Source organism: Acanthopagrus latus, chromosome 12, assembly GCF_904848185.1.
Source record: "Acanthopagrus latus isolate v.2019 chromosome 12, fAcaLat1.1, whole genome shotgun sequence".
Taxonomy (NCBI): domain Eukaryota; kingdom Metazoa; phylum Chordata; class Actinopteri; order Spariformes; family Sparidae; genus Acanthopagrus; species Acanthopagrus latus.
The window spans coordinates 11,987,968-12,007,623 of NC_051050.1; the positions used below are offsets into that span (position 1 = coordinate 11,987,968).

Here is a 19,656-nt window from a genome sequence, read left to right on the forward strand (position 1 = left end):
TCTCACTGCCCTTGTGTGCGCTCTGTGTCAGTCTCTTTCCTACTACCAACCGATACATGTTCAGCGTATGTGCAGGTGCAGTATTAGGTTGCCATGTCTCCAGATGGTGAAGCGTGTTTCCTGTGGTTAAGAGTTTATTTATATAGTGAAGTGCAGGTAGTTTTTGATTGCTGAAAAAGCTGATGTCGCACAATGATCAGCTTAGAGACAAATAAAAAAAAAAATAGAGCCAGAGAATTTGTACAGCGTAGTTTATTATATAAGAAGCAGTTTTACATTTTTCATGTTGTGACAATCCCGTGCGCATGTTGTGGTTAGGTTCAGGTGCATAATTCATCTGGTTAGGATTAGGTTAAATTCATGTTCGGGGTTTCCCTAGTTCTGTCACAGCTCGATGTCACCTGTGGTTGTGGCTCCAATTTTGCGGTTAGGGTTAGTTGTCACTGCATCCACCATTCCCTTCACCTCATGACAACAACATGACAGTTGGCTCATATACAAGTTATGTGAACATGATGGCAGGTATTGCAGACATGTTGACTTCATACATATGGCAGATTTAAACATATCCATGGTTTGCACATAAATAATATGCAAACATTTTGTTCTGCTGACCCTTACAAGACCAAATGTATTTCCTTCAATTACTTAATTTAATGACTTTGTACTCTACATAAAAGTAATTAGACATCAGAGCATTTCAAATATTCCGTATGTAATTGTGGAAATGTCTCATTCAGGGCATAGTCATAAGCTGCTATAAAGCCTCCACTCATATGATTTACAGCTTTATAAATGATTTTTTTGAAACTGCCTGCAGAGATATTTTTCCAAAGCTAAGGCAAGGCTGCCCAGGCTGGGCCCCCGCCGGAAGGTTTGATTTGGCTCAGCAGATGTCTCCAGTGACATGATTATATAAATAGGTTTATGCAAATGTTAATATTCTTAACCCCAGCATGACAGGCAGAGCGACACATTGTACAGGAAGTCTGTCAATTAAAGAACTTCCTGTTGTTGTTGTTGTTTTTCACGGCAAACTCTGAAATCCATGTCCTTATATATGGGTGTGTTGGAATCACAATTTTTTCACATTGTGCGATGATACCAGTAAGATCTTCCTCAGCTGGAGCAAAGAGGCCTAACAAAAAAACAAACAAAAAAAAAATCAGAAAGAGTGTGTGTCCACATACTTTTGACCTACTCATGTCAGAAAGATCTTCAAATTAAAGTATCCAGAATAAATTTGTAGACATGCTGGTGTTTGTGGTGGATATATCTCTGTAGCTTAATGAGAAAACAGATCCACCTTTGTCTCTCTGTATCGTGTCAATGACGTCATTGTATTTTGGTGTCCTCCTCTCAGTTCGATGTGTTTGTTTTGTCTCATCCGCCAGCCAACCGCAAGTTGTCGATCAGCATTCATGGTGGCCAGAAAGCGCTCTCATGCAGCAGGTATTCACTTAGGTTTCACCGAGGTTTATATAATTGGAGAGAGGAGGGAGAAACACCCCCCGGGGAAGTAAGCTGACATAATAAAAGAGAGGAAGCTGCGAGTAGAGAGCAGTGAGATGAAGCCAGACAGATCTGTTGCTCTTCATGGGCGAGAGCGCATGAGAGGCAACACGAGGGTGTGATTGTCAGTCATCCATGACTCTGTGATGTGGAATCCACAAATTGCAGTGACATATTGTACAAGGTTAATCGTGGTAATTGAATTCATTGTTTAATGCTAGGTGTTCTGACAGCCCTGGTAACTGTTTCTTTGTTGTACTGTTTGTGAGTAAAGCCAACAGATGATCTAATATGAAAATCTGCCACTCACAGTCCTAAGAGGCCTCCTCACTCACTTTACAGTCATGATGACATGACAGGCATCTGTTGCTTTTCTCCACCTCAGTTTGTCCAGAAAAATCCAGAAACAAATACAGAGTGTTCACAAAATGATGAAATGTGTTTTGCTGTACTGTGTGACACAAGAAATATGGCACTTCACTTTTGTTTGAGCAGCTTCAAATAACATCAGAGCATGTTTTAAATGATTGAAGAATCTTTTTTATTTGTTACACGCACACCACAGGATGTAGGTGAAATGAAAGGCAATGAGCTTAACAAGACAACAAGACAACAAACGAATGACTCTGCAATATGAAGACAAGAGTAAGTGACGTCAATTTTTTGTTGTTGTTTTTTTTTTTATCTCAGAGAGAAAAGATTTCCTGAATGGATTTTAGAAACATCAAGAGGAAATCTTTTTGTATCTTTCATATTTAAAAAAGCAAAGATTTGAGAATAGTCCATAAAAATAAACATAAGCATGGCAGTAGAAAACAAAAAAAAAGCGGGGTGGGGGGGAGGTTAACATCAGGCCAAGGGACTAGCCCCTCAGCTCCTGTGAACTCGGCTGCATTAACATTTGTTTGAATCCTGGACAGTCATATTTTAGTACATTTGACCCGCGAGTAAGGGACTACTGGGCTAAATTTTAGCCTTGTGCACACATTTTGCCGACACCTAGTCATAATTAAATATGTTTTGTAAGTGACAACAACAGTCAGCACTTCATCTGTCACACAGGAAGGTTTCGTGACAAAGATGCTTAGTGTACATAGAAAGATTCATTTCCTTAGATTGGAGATTCCTGAACAAACCACACTTGAAGAGTTAATCCAGCCTTGTCAACAACAGATACAGAGTTTCAGTGTGACTGTACAGTCAGACTTAATCTGTGCAACACTCCCCTCATGTGGTCTTTTTGTATACCAGGTGTTCAGAAGATGTCAGAGGATCTGCAAACCAACAGAGCAGGACAGCCACATGTCAATGGACTAAAATATACAGAGAAAGAGGAAGAACAGTGTTAAAGACAGATGATGCATCATCAACAGTGATGTTTTTACGGAATTAAAAAAAAAAGAACAGCAACTTAAGAAGTTTCTTTAACAGTAACAGAGCAAATGAGGTGTCCTTTATGACTCATGACGGGTCTTTTATCTTTCGGAAATGATTTTGTTTTCCACTTACTGGGGATGAGTCATGTATTTCATTTTTCTGCTAGCAAAACAGTTCCTGCAAACCACCGATACCTTACTTTTTTCTTTTCATATCAATATTTCTGCAATATGTGTCATATCTGGCAGTTTGAGATGGCCTTTCAACATTTGTAAACGGGACACCACCGGATATTTTTTAATGGCACATCACATTTTGTAGCCATGTAAGTGGCTGCAAAATAGAATATTTTTGACGAAACATGATCTTCTCCTAACCATGATTTTTTGCCTTGACCTAAATTAACAGACCAAAAGCTTAGCGTTTCCACAACATCAAATGGAAAATTAAATGCAAAGAAACATGTATTTTCAACATCCGACTGTGGTTTTGCACACGCCTACAACATTTATACTAGTAATTGAATTGTACAAAGCTGTTGCCTCTGCACCGATTGGCACAAATTGATCACAGTGTTTTCTCGTTCTATAGACAAAACAACAGCTTTCTGATGGGTGGGTTTGTTTTAGTGCAATTAAGTCCAATTTTACAGCATTAAAAGAATAAAAGAGAGCACATCAAGTGCATCTGCAGCTCTTTCTAGTCAAGTCAAATTTCCTCCTCCCAAACATCTTAAAAACCACCATGCATTTCTGTCTAACTATAGAAGCCATTAATCACCTCTGTGCAATTATCCGCAACATAACAACACCCAGTGACTCGCTGCTGTGTGATCACCCTTGAGTAACCCCCATCTCAATTCTGCGCAAAATGCTCCGCGCTTCCTCTTTTCCCATCAGTGCACACATGCAGCAGACACCTCTTGATTGTGATCCGTTGTACTCGCGGAGTGCTGCCAAGGACAGAAAGAGCAGCAGCATCACATTGACTAGAAAGCCGTAATTGAAGAGGACGTGGAAGGACAAGATGGGGTGGGAGCATCTAACACGATGCTGAGCACAAATCATATGCAAGACTCTTTCACAGAGCCACACCTCGGCTTCCTTAAATGGGGCTGAGTTTCTGGTTTTTAAGCTCTTCAAGCTCATCTTCAGGTTCCAGCCAGCACTGGCCATAAATGGTATCTGTGGTGACTGAGAGGGGAGAACAAAGAAGTCAACTTGTGATCAAGTAAGTGGAGAAAGATCTGTTTCAAGTATCTCTGTTTACATGTGGTCTGACCTGCAATGTGTTGTTTGATCTTACCTCTTGCAAGAGGTGCAAACAATGTCAAAGGGGAGACTTTGCCCTTTGTCTGCTGTGAGCAAATGAATATATTCAGGGCTGAGAGTAGATTTGCATGACCTTGGCACCTTGTAACGGTCTACAACAGCCAGGGGAGGGAGCAGAACAGTACCACAGTGCCAGTCTTTCACCACATCCTGTTGAGATGAAGTTTCGACTGCGGAGGCACACTTGGAAAATAAAATGTTTTAATCGAATCCGTCATATCTGGAGGCTCTTGTGTCAACTCATGACGATTTCACTTTTATCAAAGCTTTACTGAAAGTCTTTAAAATAACTACATAGAGAATGAATCTGATGTAATCGGGGAAAGCCTTGGAAGAAATTTCTTATTTTTATATTATATATATTTCATTTTAATGCATGAGTTAAAATCTGGAATATGTTGACATTTGACCCCAAATGCAAAGGAGGACCCCTTCAGGTCTGAGGAGACCCGTTTCTGTGTATGTGGTCTTGATGTGCGTCAGGTGCATCACAAAGGAATGTGTGTGTGTTAGCGTGAAAGAGAAAAGAAAAAACTATATGGGCGTATGTCAGTCCTCCAGAACTTATATTTTCTCATCGCGTAATAAATGACTTTAAAGTAAAGACTGAGGTGTCAAAACAAGGGAAACAAAGTCAGCTCTTGGTTTTTCAGCGGTGTGTTTTATGTTATCAGGTGACAGGTGTGTTTGGTGAAGTCTTATTTTATACTTTCTATATATTGATGTGGTTTGAGCTGTGGTGCTTCTGTTTTGTGAGGTGTGATATTCTGCAATTTAGGAGCCTGGTTCTGCTAACTAGAGAATAGAGGGGACAAATCCATTTCAATGCAAGGGGTGAATTCATGGAATCAAATCAAATCAATTTTGAATCTATATAGCTCAAAAATACAAATTGGTGCAGTGAGGGACATCCTTAACCCGTTCTTAGACCCTCGATTCAAGGGAGGAAAAACAACGAAACAACAAAATCAGTTTAGACAAAATATCTCATACAAATAAATCCTAAAGAATCAGAATCAGCCTAGTAAGTTTACGCATACAAGGATTTTATTTTATAATTTTTTTGCTATTTACAACCCTAACTAGTAGGAAGTTCTCATTTGAATGGGACATCTTGTTCTGTTGCTATATGTGCTTATGTTTTCTTTTTTTCTTTTCCTCTTTCTTTTTTTGCCGTAATTACTTGTGGTTTTGTTGCACAGCTCTTTGTCCTTCGTGTTTATCACATTCTCTGAGTGTCTTCATCAGTTTCTTGTATGTACTGGGTCACTCTGAGGCCTATTTCCTTATGTTACGCAAAATGAAACTTCGTAGTTTCGGGTCTGTTTCGCAATCCTGTTTTCTGTTCATCTTTACTATTTTACATTTAATCATATCCCCTTCCACGAGGAAAGAGAGACAATTGAAACCACATAGGACCTTTTTTCTATTATTATATCATTACATGTTAATTTAATAGATGCAAATATGTCTTATTAATCATGCTTTCATGTCCTTTTGTCCGTCTAGAAAAAAGGAAGTTTCATAAGAATTATCTTGCGTCTTGGTTGAGCAGAAACATGTCGTGGTGTATGATCTGAGACGTTGGTGGAAGACTCTTCAGACTGGGTGTCACAGCCTGAGTTGGAGTACCTGATGGTGAGTTTATTATTACATTTGTCATGTTCAGTGTGCAGGAATTTGGGATATTACAGTCTGACATAGTGAAATTTTGCTATAGTTTGGTTAATTCACCTCTGTTACTAGAGATGATGTTCATTTACAGGCAGGTTTCATGTTGTGCACAGATGCTAGAGGACAAATCTGCAAATGCTGTTGTCATCCGTCTGCATCACTGTAACAAACACCACACCCTAAGAATCCCCCTTTGAAATGTTGTCTTATCTTTTCTGTTTACGAATATCAGTATGAAGTAAGCGCGGGTTGTTTTCTAGCTGTCTGTGTCTCCTGTACGAACTTTTACAATTTAGATGAAAACATGTGGGGTTTTTCTTTTTTATGTATCAATATAAAGCCCATATTTGTCTCATGGGTGACTTTCTACTGTTTTCCCTCACAGTTTAGAGAAAATGAGTATGGATACTGTTACGGCCCCAAACTAAACACAACCAAACAATTAAGAATAATTATAGAATGATGTAATCGTGAATCCTTTTTGCAATGTCATCTCTTTAGTGTCACATTAAAATGTGACTTTAGGTCATTCTCCATGAAAAAAAGAAAACCTGAGTCATATCATGTCAAATGCTGAGGAGTTTTAACAGAATTTAACCTTTAATTTCTGGCATTGCAAAGTCGTGCTAAATTCTAAATTGGTTCAATCCCCATGAACCATCTTTAAGAACTATATAATGATTTATTGTATTGTTTAGACATGATGGTTGACATGTGTGATGCAAGGCTGCATGTTTTTTTGTTTTTTTTTACCAATTGAAATGTCAGCAGTATAATGACCTGTTGATGTTATTTATTGTTGAAGGACCATTCCAAACTATACCCACATTACCATAAAACATTAAACTGCTGCTGACCATTCATTCCTGCCCAAACATTTCCAGGGGTTATTCTATGCCTCTGGCTGACAGTAGAGAGACGACATGAGATGAGGGAAGACAGGTAGAGGAATAACATCAACACAACAACAATCTGCAGTGCTTTAACCCTGAGGCTACCAGTTCTAAAAAATACAGTCATGCCCACGTTGCGGTGCTATGTTTCTACAGTAACCCAGAACAGATAAACCAAATTATGACTTTAGAAGCGGGTTTGAGGAACGATGTTCAGTCAGTTACAATCTTCAACCAGACCATGAGATGGCTCTAAATCCCACACTGTCACTACTTCTTCATAATTCTACTTCTTCACTCCCTTTTGTGACAGGGGTGTCATAACACTAAAAAGAGTGTACTCAGCTCAATGAAGACACGTCTGGTCATCTCCCTTCTCTGTGTTTTATCGCTGTGTCTTCTCAATGGATGGCAGACACGATTCCAGGCCACAGAGCCCTCTAGCTTCTCTAACAGGAGCAGCAGCAGAGATGTGACCATCCTGCTTTGGTACTGGCCCTTCGGCAGGTCATTCAGCCTGCAGGGTGACGTGTGCTGGGACCTCTACCGTATCCCTCGCTGTAGACTGGTGGACCAGCGCTCCTTGTTCCCTTCAGCTGATGTGGTGGTGTTTCACAACAGAGAGCTGGTTCAGGGCATCCACAAGCTGCCCTTTGACCTCCCACGGCCGCAAGGCCAAAGGTGGGCCTGGATGTCCCTCGAGGCTCCTGTCAACAATGGAAACTTGGGGAAGTATGCAAACATCTTCAACATGACTGTAACCTACAGGAGGGACGCCGATATCACTATACCTTATGGTGAGATACTATCAAAGGCAGCTGATGAACATCTGGTGGACGATGTCCCTCTGAATAAGAGTTCTCTGGCCTGTTGGGTTGTCAGCAACTACAGGAACCAGCACAAGAGAAGCCAAGTGTACAAAGAGCTCAGTGCCGTAGTTCCTGTGAAAGTTTACGGTCGCTGGACAAAGAATCCCCTCCCCTCTAGAGCACTCTTACCTACAATCTCTGGCTGCTACTTCTATTTGGCTTTTGAGAACTCACTCAGCAAAGATTACATCACAGAGAAGCTGTGGAGGAATGCTTACCAAGGCGGGGTAGTTCCTGTCGTCATGGGAGCGCCATTAGGTGATTACAAAGCCGTGCTTCCTCCTAATTCTTTCATCCACGTTGACGAGTTTGCATCCATAAAAGACTTGGGCGAGTATCTACAACAGCTGGCAGAGGACAAGAAACGCTACAGTGAATATTTCACCTGGAAACGTCAGTGGAAAGTGAAGTTGTACACGGACTGGAGAGAGAGACTGTGTAAGATCTGCTCACAGTACAACAGTTTACCTCAGCAGAAAGTTTACACAGACCTAGAGGCATGGGTCAATAACACTTAAGCTTGCATAGTTGTGGTTCATTTTTCCCTGATATTTCATCCAACTTTATCATACTGTGATAAGTTGGAACACATTATGACGTCATTTTATTGCATCAGGACTTATCATGCTCATTTTCAGGTTCAAACATTTATTTTGGGAAACTACTTGAAAGGGTTTACATGCCCATCTCATTCTGCTCTGTTTTACCTCTTTTCTCTTTAAGCCACTCCCTCCCCAAAAAAACACTTGCTCTGATTGGTCAGTTTGCACATGCATGAACCAGCACCATCAAAAACAACTAAGCGGCTGTGCTTAATTGACTCTAATTTAATTAAGTGGTAAACTAGCCATTGGGCATTCAGTTGTGCATATTTTTTTACATGGTGAGGTACTATGATGTCACAGAGTAACAGAATTATAGGCGGGACTATTGAAGAGGCGTTTCACAAGCAGTGTTTTCTGTGGGAGAGGGGCTTGGGTTGGTTTGGACTTTGGCCTTTTTAACTTTCAAGATCTTTTACCTGCACAAAGACCCTGAAACACAGAAGGAAAAGAACAAAAAGAAAAAGGTGAAAATCCTTTCAAGAGGAGAGAAATTTGAATATAGAAAAAAATCTAAATAATCACATCCTTGAGAATGATTCAGCCTTCTCAAAGGACACTTTGGGAAGACATTTATACTGTAAATGCACATGACCAGCACAACCGTCATGCTTTTAACTAATGACTGAGTGACGAAAATCCCTAGCACTTTATATCAGTCTATTTTGAGAGCACTTATATGACTCAACAGCCCCAAAAACTTTTACTGTAAAATTAGTTAACTGCATGTCAAAGCACAAAAGTTACTGATAACTAAGATGCAATAGAAGAAATGCTGCCTTTGGTTCTACGGTAAATGTTTTCTTATGATGTTGTCCTTTAAACTAAAGGCACAGGATTCCAGAAAAACATGAAAACTTCAGCAAGAGATGAAAGCCTGAGCCTGATGCAACTCCACCCTGCTACAACAGATGTGCTGAATGTAATGAAGCAATGGTCTAAAAATATAGCCTATCCTATAAATGTTAGCATTCTTAGAATTCCATAATGCTGCACCATTCAAAAGTTATGAACTCTGTTTTATGTTTTGATATACAATAGCAGACTTTTGATTTGATGTCAATTTCTTTGCAACGTTTTTGGTTTTGAAAATGTTTACTGACTATCATCGCAGAGCTTGGGCTGTTAAATTGTGAATTGTGTTCATGTTCTTTACCAATAAAAAAAAAACAATTGTTTGCTAAAGAAGTTAGATGAACTGTTAGAGTCTCACTGCAGGAAAGCCACAAATATACTGTACTTCTGATCTTAGAAAAAAGATCAACTTCCTCAAATGTATTAAAAACAGAGGCTAGGCAGTGAGTCAGCGTGATAAGGTTCCTTTTCACGAGCAAAAGTTGTTTGTAACCACCACATCTGGTTGTAAATCAAAAGCAATAGAATATAGCAGGTCAACCTGCCACTAGACAGCATAACAATTTACTGGCAAAACAAAGCAACTTCAAAAGTTTGCACATATATCTCAACACATGTTTCAACATAAAAAGTCAGTTTTACTTAATAGAGATAGATTTAGTTTAGCCAGCATACCAGTAATTTCAAGTTTCATCCATTAACAACCTGTTATGGTGCAATATGTAAGAACTGGCTACTTATATAATTCATGCTCACAACATAGGAGGCAGAATGTCACCAGATTAACCACTGACTGCTGCAGCTGCTGTTAGCTAGTGAGCTCAGTTAGCTGCGCTGCTTGTGGTCCAGACGAGGAACTCAGAGCACCGGGGTGTGGGTGGTGCCGGTGTACCAGCATGGGTGTATTGCGCCCCAATGGGCTGGGAGCTAGCGGGTTAGCTCACTGAACATAGCAACTTCACACAGAGATGTCACAACTTTACACTCGTGCACTTGCAACATTTTGGTGATAACTGCAGTGAAGTCTTGAACATTCTGCAGAGGTTCTCACATATTGCGCCTTTAAGGAAATGTGTCACATTAAAAACTACTGCTTGGAGTCTAATAGTTTAAAATTTGCACTCACATTGATTGAAAAGTTCAATAAAATTGTTCAAAAGGCAAGATTATATGACTGCTTACACTGATGGCTGGTATTGTTCCAGTGTTTTGCTGACAATGCATACAGTCTCGCTCATTGTTTCGGGGTCATATTAAAAAAAAAAAAAAAAAAAAAAAAAAAGGACTGCTATTTCTTACAAGGTGTAGTAGAGGAGTCACTATCCACCAATTTTACACATAAAAGTGTGTTTGCAGGTCTTGGGGAGAGTCACTGTATATGTATTCACATATGTGAAAAAAGCAGTATCATGCTATTTGTGGCTCCAGATGAAGCTGCATGTAATCTGATAAAATCAGTGCAATGAAAAGGTGGCATCTCTGGTTCTGCTGTATTCACTTCAAACATTTGTCCAACAGTGTACAGGAGAGCCGTGTTCTACACGTATAAGTTGCTGTTCAAAACCTGGCACCTAAATTACCCAGAATGCAACTCCTTTTGGGCTAAGAAAGGTTTTACCCTACATTTTTCCACTTAGGCAGTAGTACTTCCAAGACCTGTAAGCACACATTATGTATCATTAGTGGAGTTACCCTTTAATGTCTTCATCTCTATATAGTAGACTTGAGTCAAAATGAGACACCACCAGATGAGAAATTCTTCACCCAAACTTTTAGTATCAAGTGTTATTCAACATTTCATGAACACTAAAAACCCTTTACATAAAAAATAAAATGAGGTATTGACATCGTTTTTGGCTGTTGTAGCCTCAACTTGACAGCATAATTGATCCAAATCAGGTCAAGCACAACTCCCCATCATTCACATGAGACACCAAGAAAAACACTGACATCGTGCAATTGGCAGAATTAGCAGCTAAGAGTAACAAATCAATCGTCACACTCCCTCAAAATACTTTGAATCTCACCATCTCCCACTGAACATAAGAATATTTGCTAAAAACACGTCAATGACAAACAACCACAGGGCAAAAATCTGGGGTCCTGTATACAAATGGGACATTTAAAAAAAATTCAACATTACAAAAGCAACTTTGTGCAATACCAAAATTGAAAAATACACCTGGACTTAATGATGAGCTGCTCTGTCCAGATGGGATACAGAAGTATTGCACAAACATTGACAAAACTGACGACGATGAATTCTGTTTAAAAGAAACTCACTGAGATCCCTCTTGATGGACTAGATCTTTTCTCGTCTGCGCCACAGAAAACCTCCCCAAGATTGAGTGTAAGTGGAAGGAATACCCTGCTCACATTCACAAACGGACTATTTACACTGTAGCAGCACATTGTTCTACCTCTGCAATTATTAAAGCCTATGGAATAACTTACTATGCACTATCCAAGAACACAAAAGGCACATTCAGCAACATTCAGTTTACATGTTCCTCTTTGTTTAGGTCAAAAGTTGCAAGAGGATGTAACCCTCTTGGGAGTTCATTACATTTCACCATCTAAACAGGAACAAGAAACCACTTTGACCCATTTCCCCCCTGTCGCAACCAGAACAGCTCCAACACTTCCAACCTTGCACTGCTGTGATCGGTCGATCTGGTTCCTGGACGCAGAGGCTCGTCTTCAGCCTGAGCTGGGGTTGGACCGAGAGGCAATCTGTGGTTCTGTCCGAGAGTAAATTGAGCATGTTTATCCAGTCAGGTGACTAATCAGTCCGGGGTGCAGGGACTGTTTCAGGACGTCGGGCCGATGCAGCTGGGGCATGTAGAGTGTAGGAGGAGGGGCGCTGGGATACCCGGAAGCAGGGAAGCCCTGACTGGGAATGGGAGAGGGGGCCATGTTCAGCGGGGATGGGCTCTGCTCGTAGTACTGGCCATCGCACTCCTCGTCTAGAGGGAGGGCCAGGCGCTTTCCTTTCTGTCTCCGGTTGCAGAACCAAACGCGCACGACCTGTCAAGAATGGTGTTTGTCTTTTAAAACATGACAACCTATTCTTTTTTTTTAAAAAATGAACCAATTCAAGAGTTTGTACTTACATCTCTCTCCAGACCCAGGTCATCTGAGATGTGCGTGATCTCCTGGGTGTTGGGCTTGGGGCACTTGATAAAGTAAGACTCCAGAGCCGAGCGCACGGCTCCCTCCAGACTGGTCCTCCTCTTTCTTTTTCTGGTGTCGACAAATACCCGCTCAATCTTGTACATCTGTGGAAATCAGACACATGCTTTAGATCACAATCAGGCTAAAATAAGATACACAATAAATGTTGTGATACTTTCAAATCTCCTCTATAAAGCACAGAAAAGTAGGGAAGGCAAATCTGGAGAAAGATATTTGATTGTCAAGTCTCAATCACAGGTCTGAAACCAGAATCCGCTTTCCTGACCTTAAAACTGGGCGATGAATCAAATGTCACAATATTTTTGACCTGATGCCTCAATATCACTATTGGTACCAAAAGAACAATCAGTAATGTGGATGTAATGACCAGTTGTAAAGGCAAGTATCGGAACAAATAGAAGTCAGGCGAGTTCAGAAAAAATACAGTTTGCTTAAATGCAGCCTTTGAAACCAGGAAAAGACAACACTTACGCCACATCATGATGTAACACATCCCAAAATCTACCACTATACCATTATAGATGGTCAAGAATCAAAGTAAAGACTCAAACTGGGTGATTTATGAGCACTAAACAGCTTGATCATGGCCACTAGATGGCATGTTCCACTTCAGAAGAGCAGAAGGCCTTGGTTCAAGTCAGCTCAGCAGGAAGTTTGCTACCAAACAATCCGGCAAAGCTTGCTGATCATCTGTTGTCTTGCAAACTAGTCGGCAGATGTCAAGAGTCGCAGACTTACGTCCTGGGGATTTTCCGACGTCTCTGCCTCGTTCAGCCATCTCTGGAGAAGGGGCTTCAGCTTGCACATGTTCTTGAAGCTCAGCTGCAGAGCCTCGAAGCGGCAGATGGTTGTCTGGCTGAACATTTTACCTGCACAGAAAACCACAAAAGACTTCAACATCTACCAGTAATGAATGGAAGATGGTTGACTTCAGAAACAACAGAGCGACATTCAAGGAGTTTGTTTTACTCCAAGCTGTGAAATGCACAGAATAGATCAGAAAGTTGTGACTTGCTCAACCAAATATCAAAATAAGTGATGGATCAAAACAAAAAACAAAAAGTCCACATAGAACATCTTAACACCTTTAAAAGGAGTATCTTCCAGGTTGGAGTTATTGAATCAAGAATGACAGCTTCTCAGGTTTGAATATGGTGTCATGGGACCCAGAAGAACTCTGAAGCAAGATGAATGCAAGCTTACCATAAAGGTTACCCAGGGCAAGGCCAACATCAGCTTGAGTGAAACCCAAGGTTATGCGCTTGTGTTTTAGTTCCTTGGCGAACTGCTCCAGTTCCTCTGTGGAAAGGTTCTCCTGTTGAACACAGCAAATACACATTTTTAGATGGAAACTGGCGTTCAGTACGTTCCTCAGATTGGCCCTCCACGCTGCATCGTGTCTCCTTGGCTGGGTTCTGAATGTGGAGGCCTGATTCGGTGGCTGTTCTTACCTCCTCGGAGTCGCTGCACCCGCCGCTGGACGACCCGCTGCTCCGCGTGGAGGAGGCCGGGTTCTGCGTCTGCGGCCCGGGGGCAGCCTGGCTCGGGTTCACGCTGAAAAACGCGTTCCCCGGAAGGCCGTTGCTTGGGGGCGATGGGGACATGGAGGGCGAGGACGCGGATGATGTTGAGGGATTTTGGTTGCTGCTGCCGGGTGGGGTGATGTGGGTGATCCCGGGCCAGAAGGACGGGTTCCAGGCCGTGGGGTAGAAGACTCCGTGGGGCATGGCGGCGGAGGTCGGGGGAGTCGGGTACTGCTGAATCTTGATCTCCGTTGAGTAGTCATCGCCAGTGTCCTTCTCAGTCTTTATTTCGGGTAGCTTGATTTGCTCCCGGGTCTCGGCTATAGGGGGGCTCAGGTTGATGGGCTGGGTCGCTGCTGTTACGCCGGGTACCTGGCCGGTGTACTCGGGCGCAGCGAAGGGATACCAGTGCTTGGGTTGCCCAAACTCTCCAGCCTGCGCGTCGGAGCCCCTGTAGTCACAGGCGACCGATGGGAAAGGGAAGAAGGTCTGCGCGGATGCCGGCGTGATGCCACTGTACGCGGTTTTGTTGTAGAAGAGGCTCGGGTCTGGCAGGACGCCGTGAGGAAGCTGGAATGACGCGGCGCTGCCCAGACTGTCGTGGCCCAAACTCTGGGTGCAAAGGTTGGTCCGGCTGAAGTCATACGGCCGGCTCTGGCACTCCGGACTCTGCGATCTGTCGGACATCTTCCAAACGGTGTGAGTGCCGTGAGGCCTGACAAGCGGGGGGGTCCGAGATTTAAAAGTCCAAGAGAAGAAAAAAAAAAAAGTTAGTGGCGACTGCTGGGGCTGCTCATCCGTCTCAAGTTTACGCACGAACCAAAGAGGGATGGGAGGGAAGCTCTCCGGAGGAAGGTCCGCTTTGAGGGGAACTGCGCAAAAACGTAGGCCTTGCCGTTCTTTTGGTGCAACATAACCACCAAATACGCCTGCGGCCTACTCCATGAAGTCCAGTCTGTTAACACCAACACTCTCCCTCACCTTCAAGCTCAAATGCCCCCGTCCGGCCTCGGCTCCACAGGTTTTCCTAATCACAGCTGCGGGTGTCGCGGATCGCCTTCTCTCCTCGCCCATTGGCTGGCGCAGACAATTGCGCACAGCTGATGGTTGAATTTGTGAATGACCTTGATTCCTCACCAAAGTAGTGGGCGTGTTCTGACATCAACTCTGAGCCATTTCGGCCCCTAGAACTACTCAGATCCCTGCTTTTTTTTCTTCTTTTAAAAAACTAGTTGAATGAAAACAAATTACGCGCGATCCAGAATCACCACCGTGGAGAACTAACAGCATATCCAACAGTTTGGATCCACCCGGAGGAGCATATTTACATTGCTAAACAGGCACGGGCCGCCGCTCCTGTAAATACATATTGCAGCCTCACACTATAACTTGCGCACCTCATACATTAATCATAATGCCCGGTTTGTTTAAATTATTCCCCCGTAAGGAGATGGCTTTGATATTAAAATCCCCGCCTTTGAGGCCGAGTTCGTTCAGACCACTAACATGTAAACTAAATAAAATAAAGTGGCACTGTGTGAATGGCTGTGATAGAACAAATTAACATCGCCTAATTAATCGGAGCACATTTGATTTGGAGACGAACGAAGGCGACAGCTCGTCACAAACACAAACACTGCAGATAGGGAAAAAAGGCTGCGTCGTGATAGAAAACACTGAGAGACAGCGACAGTTAGAAAGCAAGAATGCAGGAAGGATGGAGGCTACACATGAGAAAGACGATGGCAGAGTTGAAAAAGGGTTAAGCTTGTGGTGAAAGCTTGTTTTGGAGGATTTGCGCATGAAGGACCACGTCCCAGTTTCTCCGTCGTTTATCCAAATAAATATTTGTTTCTTAGACGATCTTAATTGCATTAGAAATTGTCTTTTGTATTGGAAATTAGGCGTTCCATGTTTGTTGCACTTTTTCAAAACTTTCAAAAGATTCATTTCTTTCACAGTCGTGGAGATGGGTTTAGTCAGAGGTTGCTGTCATGGCGAACCTTGGGGCTGGACACTCTTGAGATTTTGGCTAAACTGGGAGCTGGGACATAAAACGAGCAGCAGCATTCAGGTGAACCTCTCCCTTTCACCCTTGATCGGTGGCCATTGAATGGCCTGGATGGCCGGAGCGGTGTACAGATGCGCTCCCCCAGCGCGAGTCGTTGGCCGCAGATTGCGGCAGGAAGACAACACTGCGGGAAGGGAGAGGGGGTGCCATTGTACGAGCTGGCCCCGGGGCACCCCGTGGATTTCAGATCCCGAGTTGCGATGGTCGACCATTAGCTCCTTTTCAGATTGAAACAATAAGTCTCAACCCTTTGATTCCGCCCCACACCCACCTCCTCCCCCCTTCCTCCGCTCGTCCTCTGAGACAAACAGCAGGCTGGAGAGGTTTCACTCCGGTCTGCAGGGCCCCGGGCCTCACTCAGGACCAGTACCTCGGCATCCAGTCTGATGAGGCCTGGAGGTCCAGAACTGGTTTGAGGACCGCGGTGTTGTCTGCAGGTGCAATTATCAAGTAGATCTGGAGTATCTGCCCCAGCCTTGGTATCAGTCAGTATCATTTCTACCCTTTTTGCAGCCCATAGAACAAATGTTACCTTTTTTACTGGCCTTGCTGCCCTTCAAAATAAAGTGAGGGGTGAACAATTTAATTCAATAATGATGTCATCTTTGCAACAAAATCAATATGATAAAAATAAATGCATCTTACAAAAATCCTTTAGTTGATTTTATCTCTTGGAAGCCCTTGGTCACAGGTTGTTAGAAGGAGTTGAATTCAGGGAACACTTCTTGAAGAGAAAGTCAGCTTTTAACTTTAATAAGAAGAGTTATCTGCCCTTCTACAAGCCGTGTAGGTCCAGGATCTGGGGAGACCACAAGAACGTGGTCAATAGCTTAAAAGACATCAAACCCCAGCTATACAAGCATTGTCCTGGGACATGGACTTGGGAGAATAATTGTCATGCAAAAGACAGCCAGCAAGAAGGATAGTAGACTTGAGGCAGGGCTTCAGGGAGAGCGGAGCACAGAGCTCTCAGGGTGTCCAAGGGAGGGAGGAGGGAGGAGGAGGAGGGGGGGATCAGTGTTGAATAGCACAGTACAGTGAGGAGGAGATGTGTGAAGGGAGTATCTGGGGGTTTAGTTGAAACCCCCCCGGTTGTCTCAGATCTTGTCTTTAGTTCCTTTTAAGTGGCCTCTTCAGGACACCTCAGACATGTGCTCGCGGGTCACAGCCAGTCAAACAGAGAAACGGAGAAAGTTCCAGATTAGAGAAGAAAGCCTGTTGGAGCTGCAGCAGCGTGAACGTGTTGCACAGCTCAGCCAGTCACACCAGTGACGTAAAAAACAGTAATGGAATGTAACTTAGTACATTTACTCAAGTATTGTACTTAAGTACAGTTTTGAGGTCCTTGTACTGTACTTTTTTTTTTGCTACTCTATACTTTAACTACAGTTTGGAGGCAGATACTTTTACTCCACTACATTTACTTGAACACTGTGGTTACTAGTAGTCAGAGCTGTAGTAGTGCATTTTTGAATGAATGTGTTTAATTGGCAATCTGCTTAAACAAAAACAACAACAAAAAAACACAGATTCCAACAATTAGAAAACACTGAATATTGGATAATGAGCCAAACCGGACAAATTGGACAAAGTGTAGATTTATGTAATGTTTTACTTTTATTTGTATATTTGGTACTTAATTACACTTACCTCCAGAAAATAACTTTTGATGCCTAAGTTCACTTAATATCAGATACTCAAAGACTTTTACTCAATCACTTTCACGATTATTAGATGAGTCGTCTGCTCTATAAAATGTCACAAAATGGTGTAAACAGTCGATCGGTCTGTTTTCCAAACTTCAACAAGACTGATTCAAATGTCTTGTTCTGTCCACAGCCCAAAGATTTTCGGTTTACTGTCACTGAGGAGTAAAGAAACAAGAGAGTATGGAGAAATGATTTAGATCGATTTACTGGTTATGGGATAAATTGATGATTAATTCAGTAGTTGACCTCTTGATTGATTAATTGATTAATCGATTGATTGTTTGCAGCTCTGGTCTGTGTTTTAGCATTTTTACATCCATGCCTCAGTAAAGCTTTTACTCTCGTAAGCTTCTTCTTGATGTTATTGTTTAACTATTGATCAAGTTCTCGCTGCCATTTCACTGAAGGTTGGTCCTGCTGTAAGAAACTGCCTGCCATGCGAGGGGGGTTTGAGTTAACTCATTGTGAAAATAACACATTTATGAATAGCAGCGCTTCCTCACGAAGAGGCAGTGACGGTTTCATTGAGTGGTTTGCGTGGTTACTTCTGAGAAATTCTGATTATTACAAATCCTCTAAAAGGGTTCCTCATACGGGTGTTAAAAATTGTAATCCATGAAGAACTTTGAGCACGACGAAACAATAGTCGAGCCAAGCATCCTGCAAAAAACAACTAGAAGATGCTTCTGCTGCTTGATTGTATTTGTTTTTCACAGCCACTTCTTTGCAAAGCTGTACTTTTGATAAGTCATAATCTCACAAATCTGAATACCACCCTTCCTGTTAAGCAATACAATCGTCTCCCACAAACAAGTCTGATGGGTTTTTGATTTTCTTTGCAACGGCCCTGCCTTTGATACCCACTTTCACACACCCTCCACCCACCCAGGTTTTCATCCGAGGGCCGAAAGGCTGCCTTCCTCCCACCGTCCACCGGCACAAAGGGCCTTTAACGGCTCAGTGGGGACAGGAGACTGACTCGACTCCTCTTCAACACATACACACAACACACACACTCGGACATACAAACACATACACACAAAACCCACATGGAGGTGTCTCTCCCCTCTGCCCCCAACACACACACACACACTTTCTGGGTGTCGTCACCTGTGTCCCCAAGTCAAAACAAGGTCAAATAGGATCACCAAAAACCAGACAGAAAGTCACTGAGGTTGAAAGGCGTACGTGTGATGGCAGAGTTCACCACACTGAGAGGAAATGCTTACTGCGCTACAGTTTGACTTTCTGAGTCATTTGTGGAAAGTAAACACTTTGTACAAAGTGCTACATTTCCGAGATAGATATTATACTTTTTACACCACTACGCTTATCTGATAACTTTAGCTAGTTGTTCATTTGCAGATTCAGGGTAAGGGTACAAAATATGATCAACAAAACAAACAATGAGGCATATATAAGATAAGATCGGAGAGAAATAAGACTTTATTTCTCTATTTATTTAGTTCTCAAGACAACCAGCTACATATAAAGTCATTACAATGAGCTCCATCTTTACCAGCAGCAACATAATAACATGATACATATTCTGAACTTCTAACTAATTCATACTTTTACTTTTGGTACTTATAGTTTGAAGCTGATATTAGTCACTTACCTTCTCTTAAGATAGAGCAACAAATTAACCGGCTATGAAAATCTTTAACTCTTCTGAATATTTACATAGAACAAGGAGAACAACACTCAAAAACAAAACATGAGGAAATGTTAAAACAAAAATAAAAAAAGAATAAATAGAGAATCACTCCCAAAGGAGGCAAAGAAAAAGGCTGAGAACTAATCTACTCTGTGAGGATAATACTATGAAAATTTACAAATGAAAATCACTCCAACGGAGGAAGACGAAAAGGCTATAAACTTAATCTATGCTGCACTAAAGAGCTGAAAAAAATTACAAAACCAAAAACACTCTTAAGAGGAAAACAAGGAATCAGAAATACAAATGTGAGGGCACTTGGTGTGGTTCAAGGCAAGGACTGTGATCAAGGGCTGGGGAACATGACTGAACGAAATACTCTGGCACA

The 19,656-nt window shown here is 42.2% G+C and overlaps 2 protein-coding genes across 2 annotated transcripts; one reads left to right on the forward strand and one right to left on the reverse strand.

Annotated features, from left to right (window-relative positions):
* Positions 1–3,983: 3,983 nt before the first annotated feature.
* Positions 3,984–9,446, forward strand: LOC119030024 (fucosyltransferase 7 (alpha (1,3) fucosyltransferase)). The gene is made up of 3 exons (XM_037117323.1): positions 3,984–4,119; positions 5,730–5,858; positions 7,101–9,446. Exons 2-3 carry the CDS (start codon positions 5,856–5,858, stop codon positions 8,172–8,174), a joined length of 1,077 nt encoding a protein of 358 aa, XP_036973218.1. The 5' UTR covers positions 3,984–4,119; positions 5,730–5,855; the 3' UTR covers positions 8,175–9,446.
* A 1,418-nt stretch (positions 9,447–10,864) lies between these two features.
* On the reverse strand, positions 10,865–14,884 carry pou5f3 (POU domain, class 5, transcription factor 3). The gene is made up of 5 exons (XM_037117322.1): positions 13,760–14,884; positions 13,512–13,623; positions 13,047–13,177; positions 12,227–12,391; positions 10,865–12,140 (listed from the first exon to the last, which is right to left on the reverse strand). The coding sequence occupies exons 1-5, from the start codon at positions 14,516–14,518 to the stop codon at positions 11,880–11,882; spliced, it is 1,428 nt and encodes a 475-aa protein (XP_036973217.1). The 5' UTR covers positions 14,519–14,884; the 3' UTR covers positions 10,865–11,879.
* Between the last annotated feature and the right edge of the window lie 4,772 nt (positions 14,885–19,656).

What these genes read in the sequence shown, in the direction of transcription:
- pou5f3 (XM_037117322.1), bottom strand. Translation starts at nt 14,518, where the DNA reads ATGTCCGACAGATCGCAGAGTCCGGAGTGCCAGAGCCGGCCGTATGAC. An exon ending in GGTGCAGCGACTCCGAGGAG is followed by an intron (nt 13,624 to 13,759) that starts GTAAGAACAGCC and finishes TGTGTTCAACAG; the next exon opens with GAGAACCTTTCCACAGAGGA. An exon ending in ACCTGGGTCTGGAGAGAGAT is followed by an intron (nt 12,141 to 12,226) that starts GTAAGTACAAAC and finishes CATTCTTGACAG; the next exon opens with GTCGTGCGCGTTTGGTTCTG.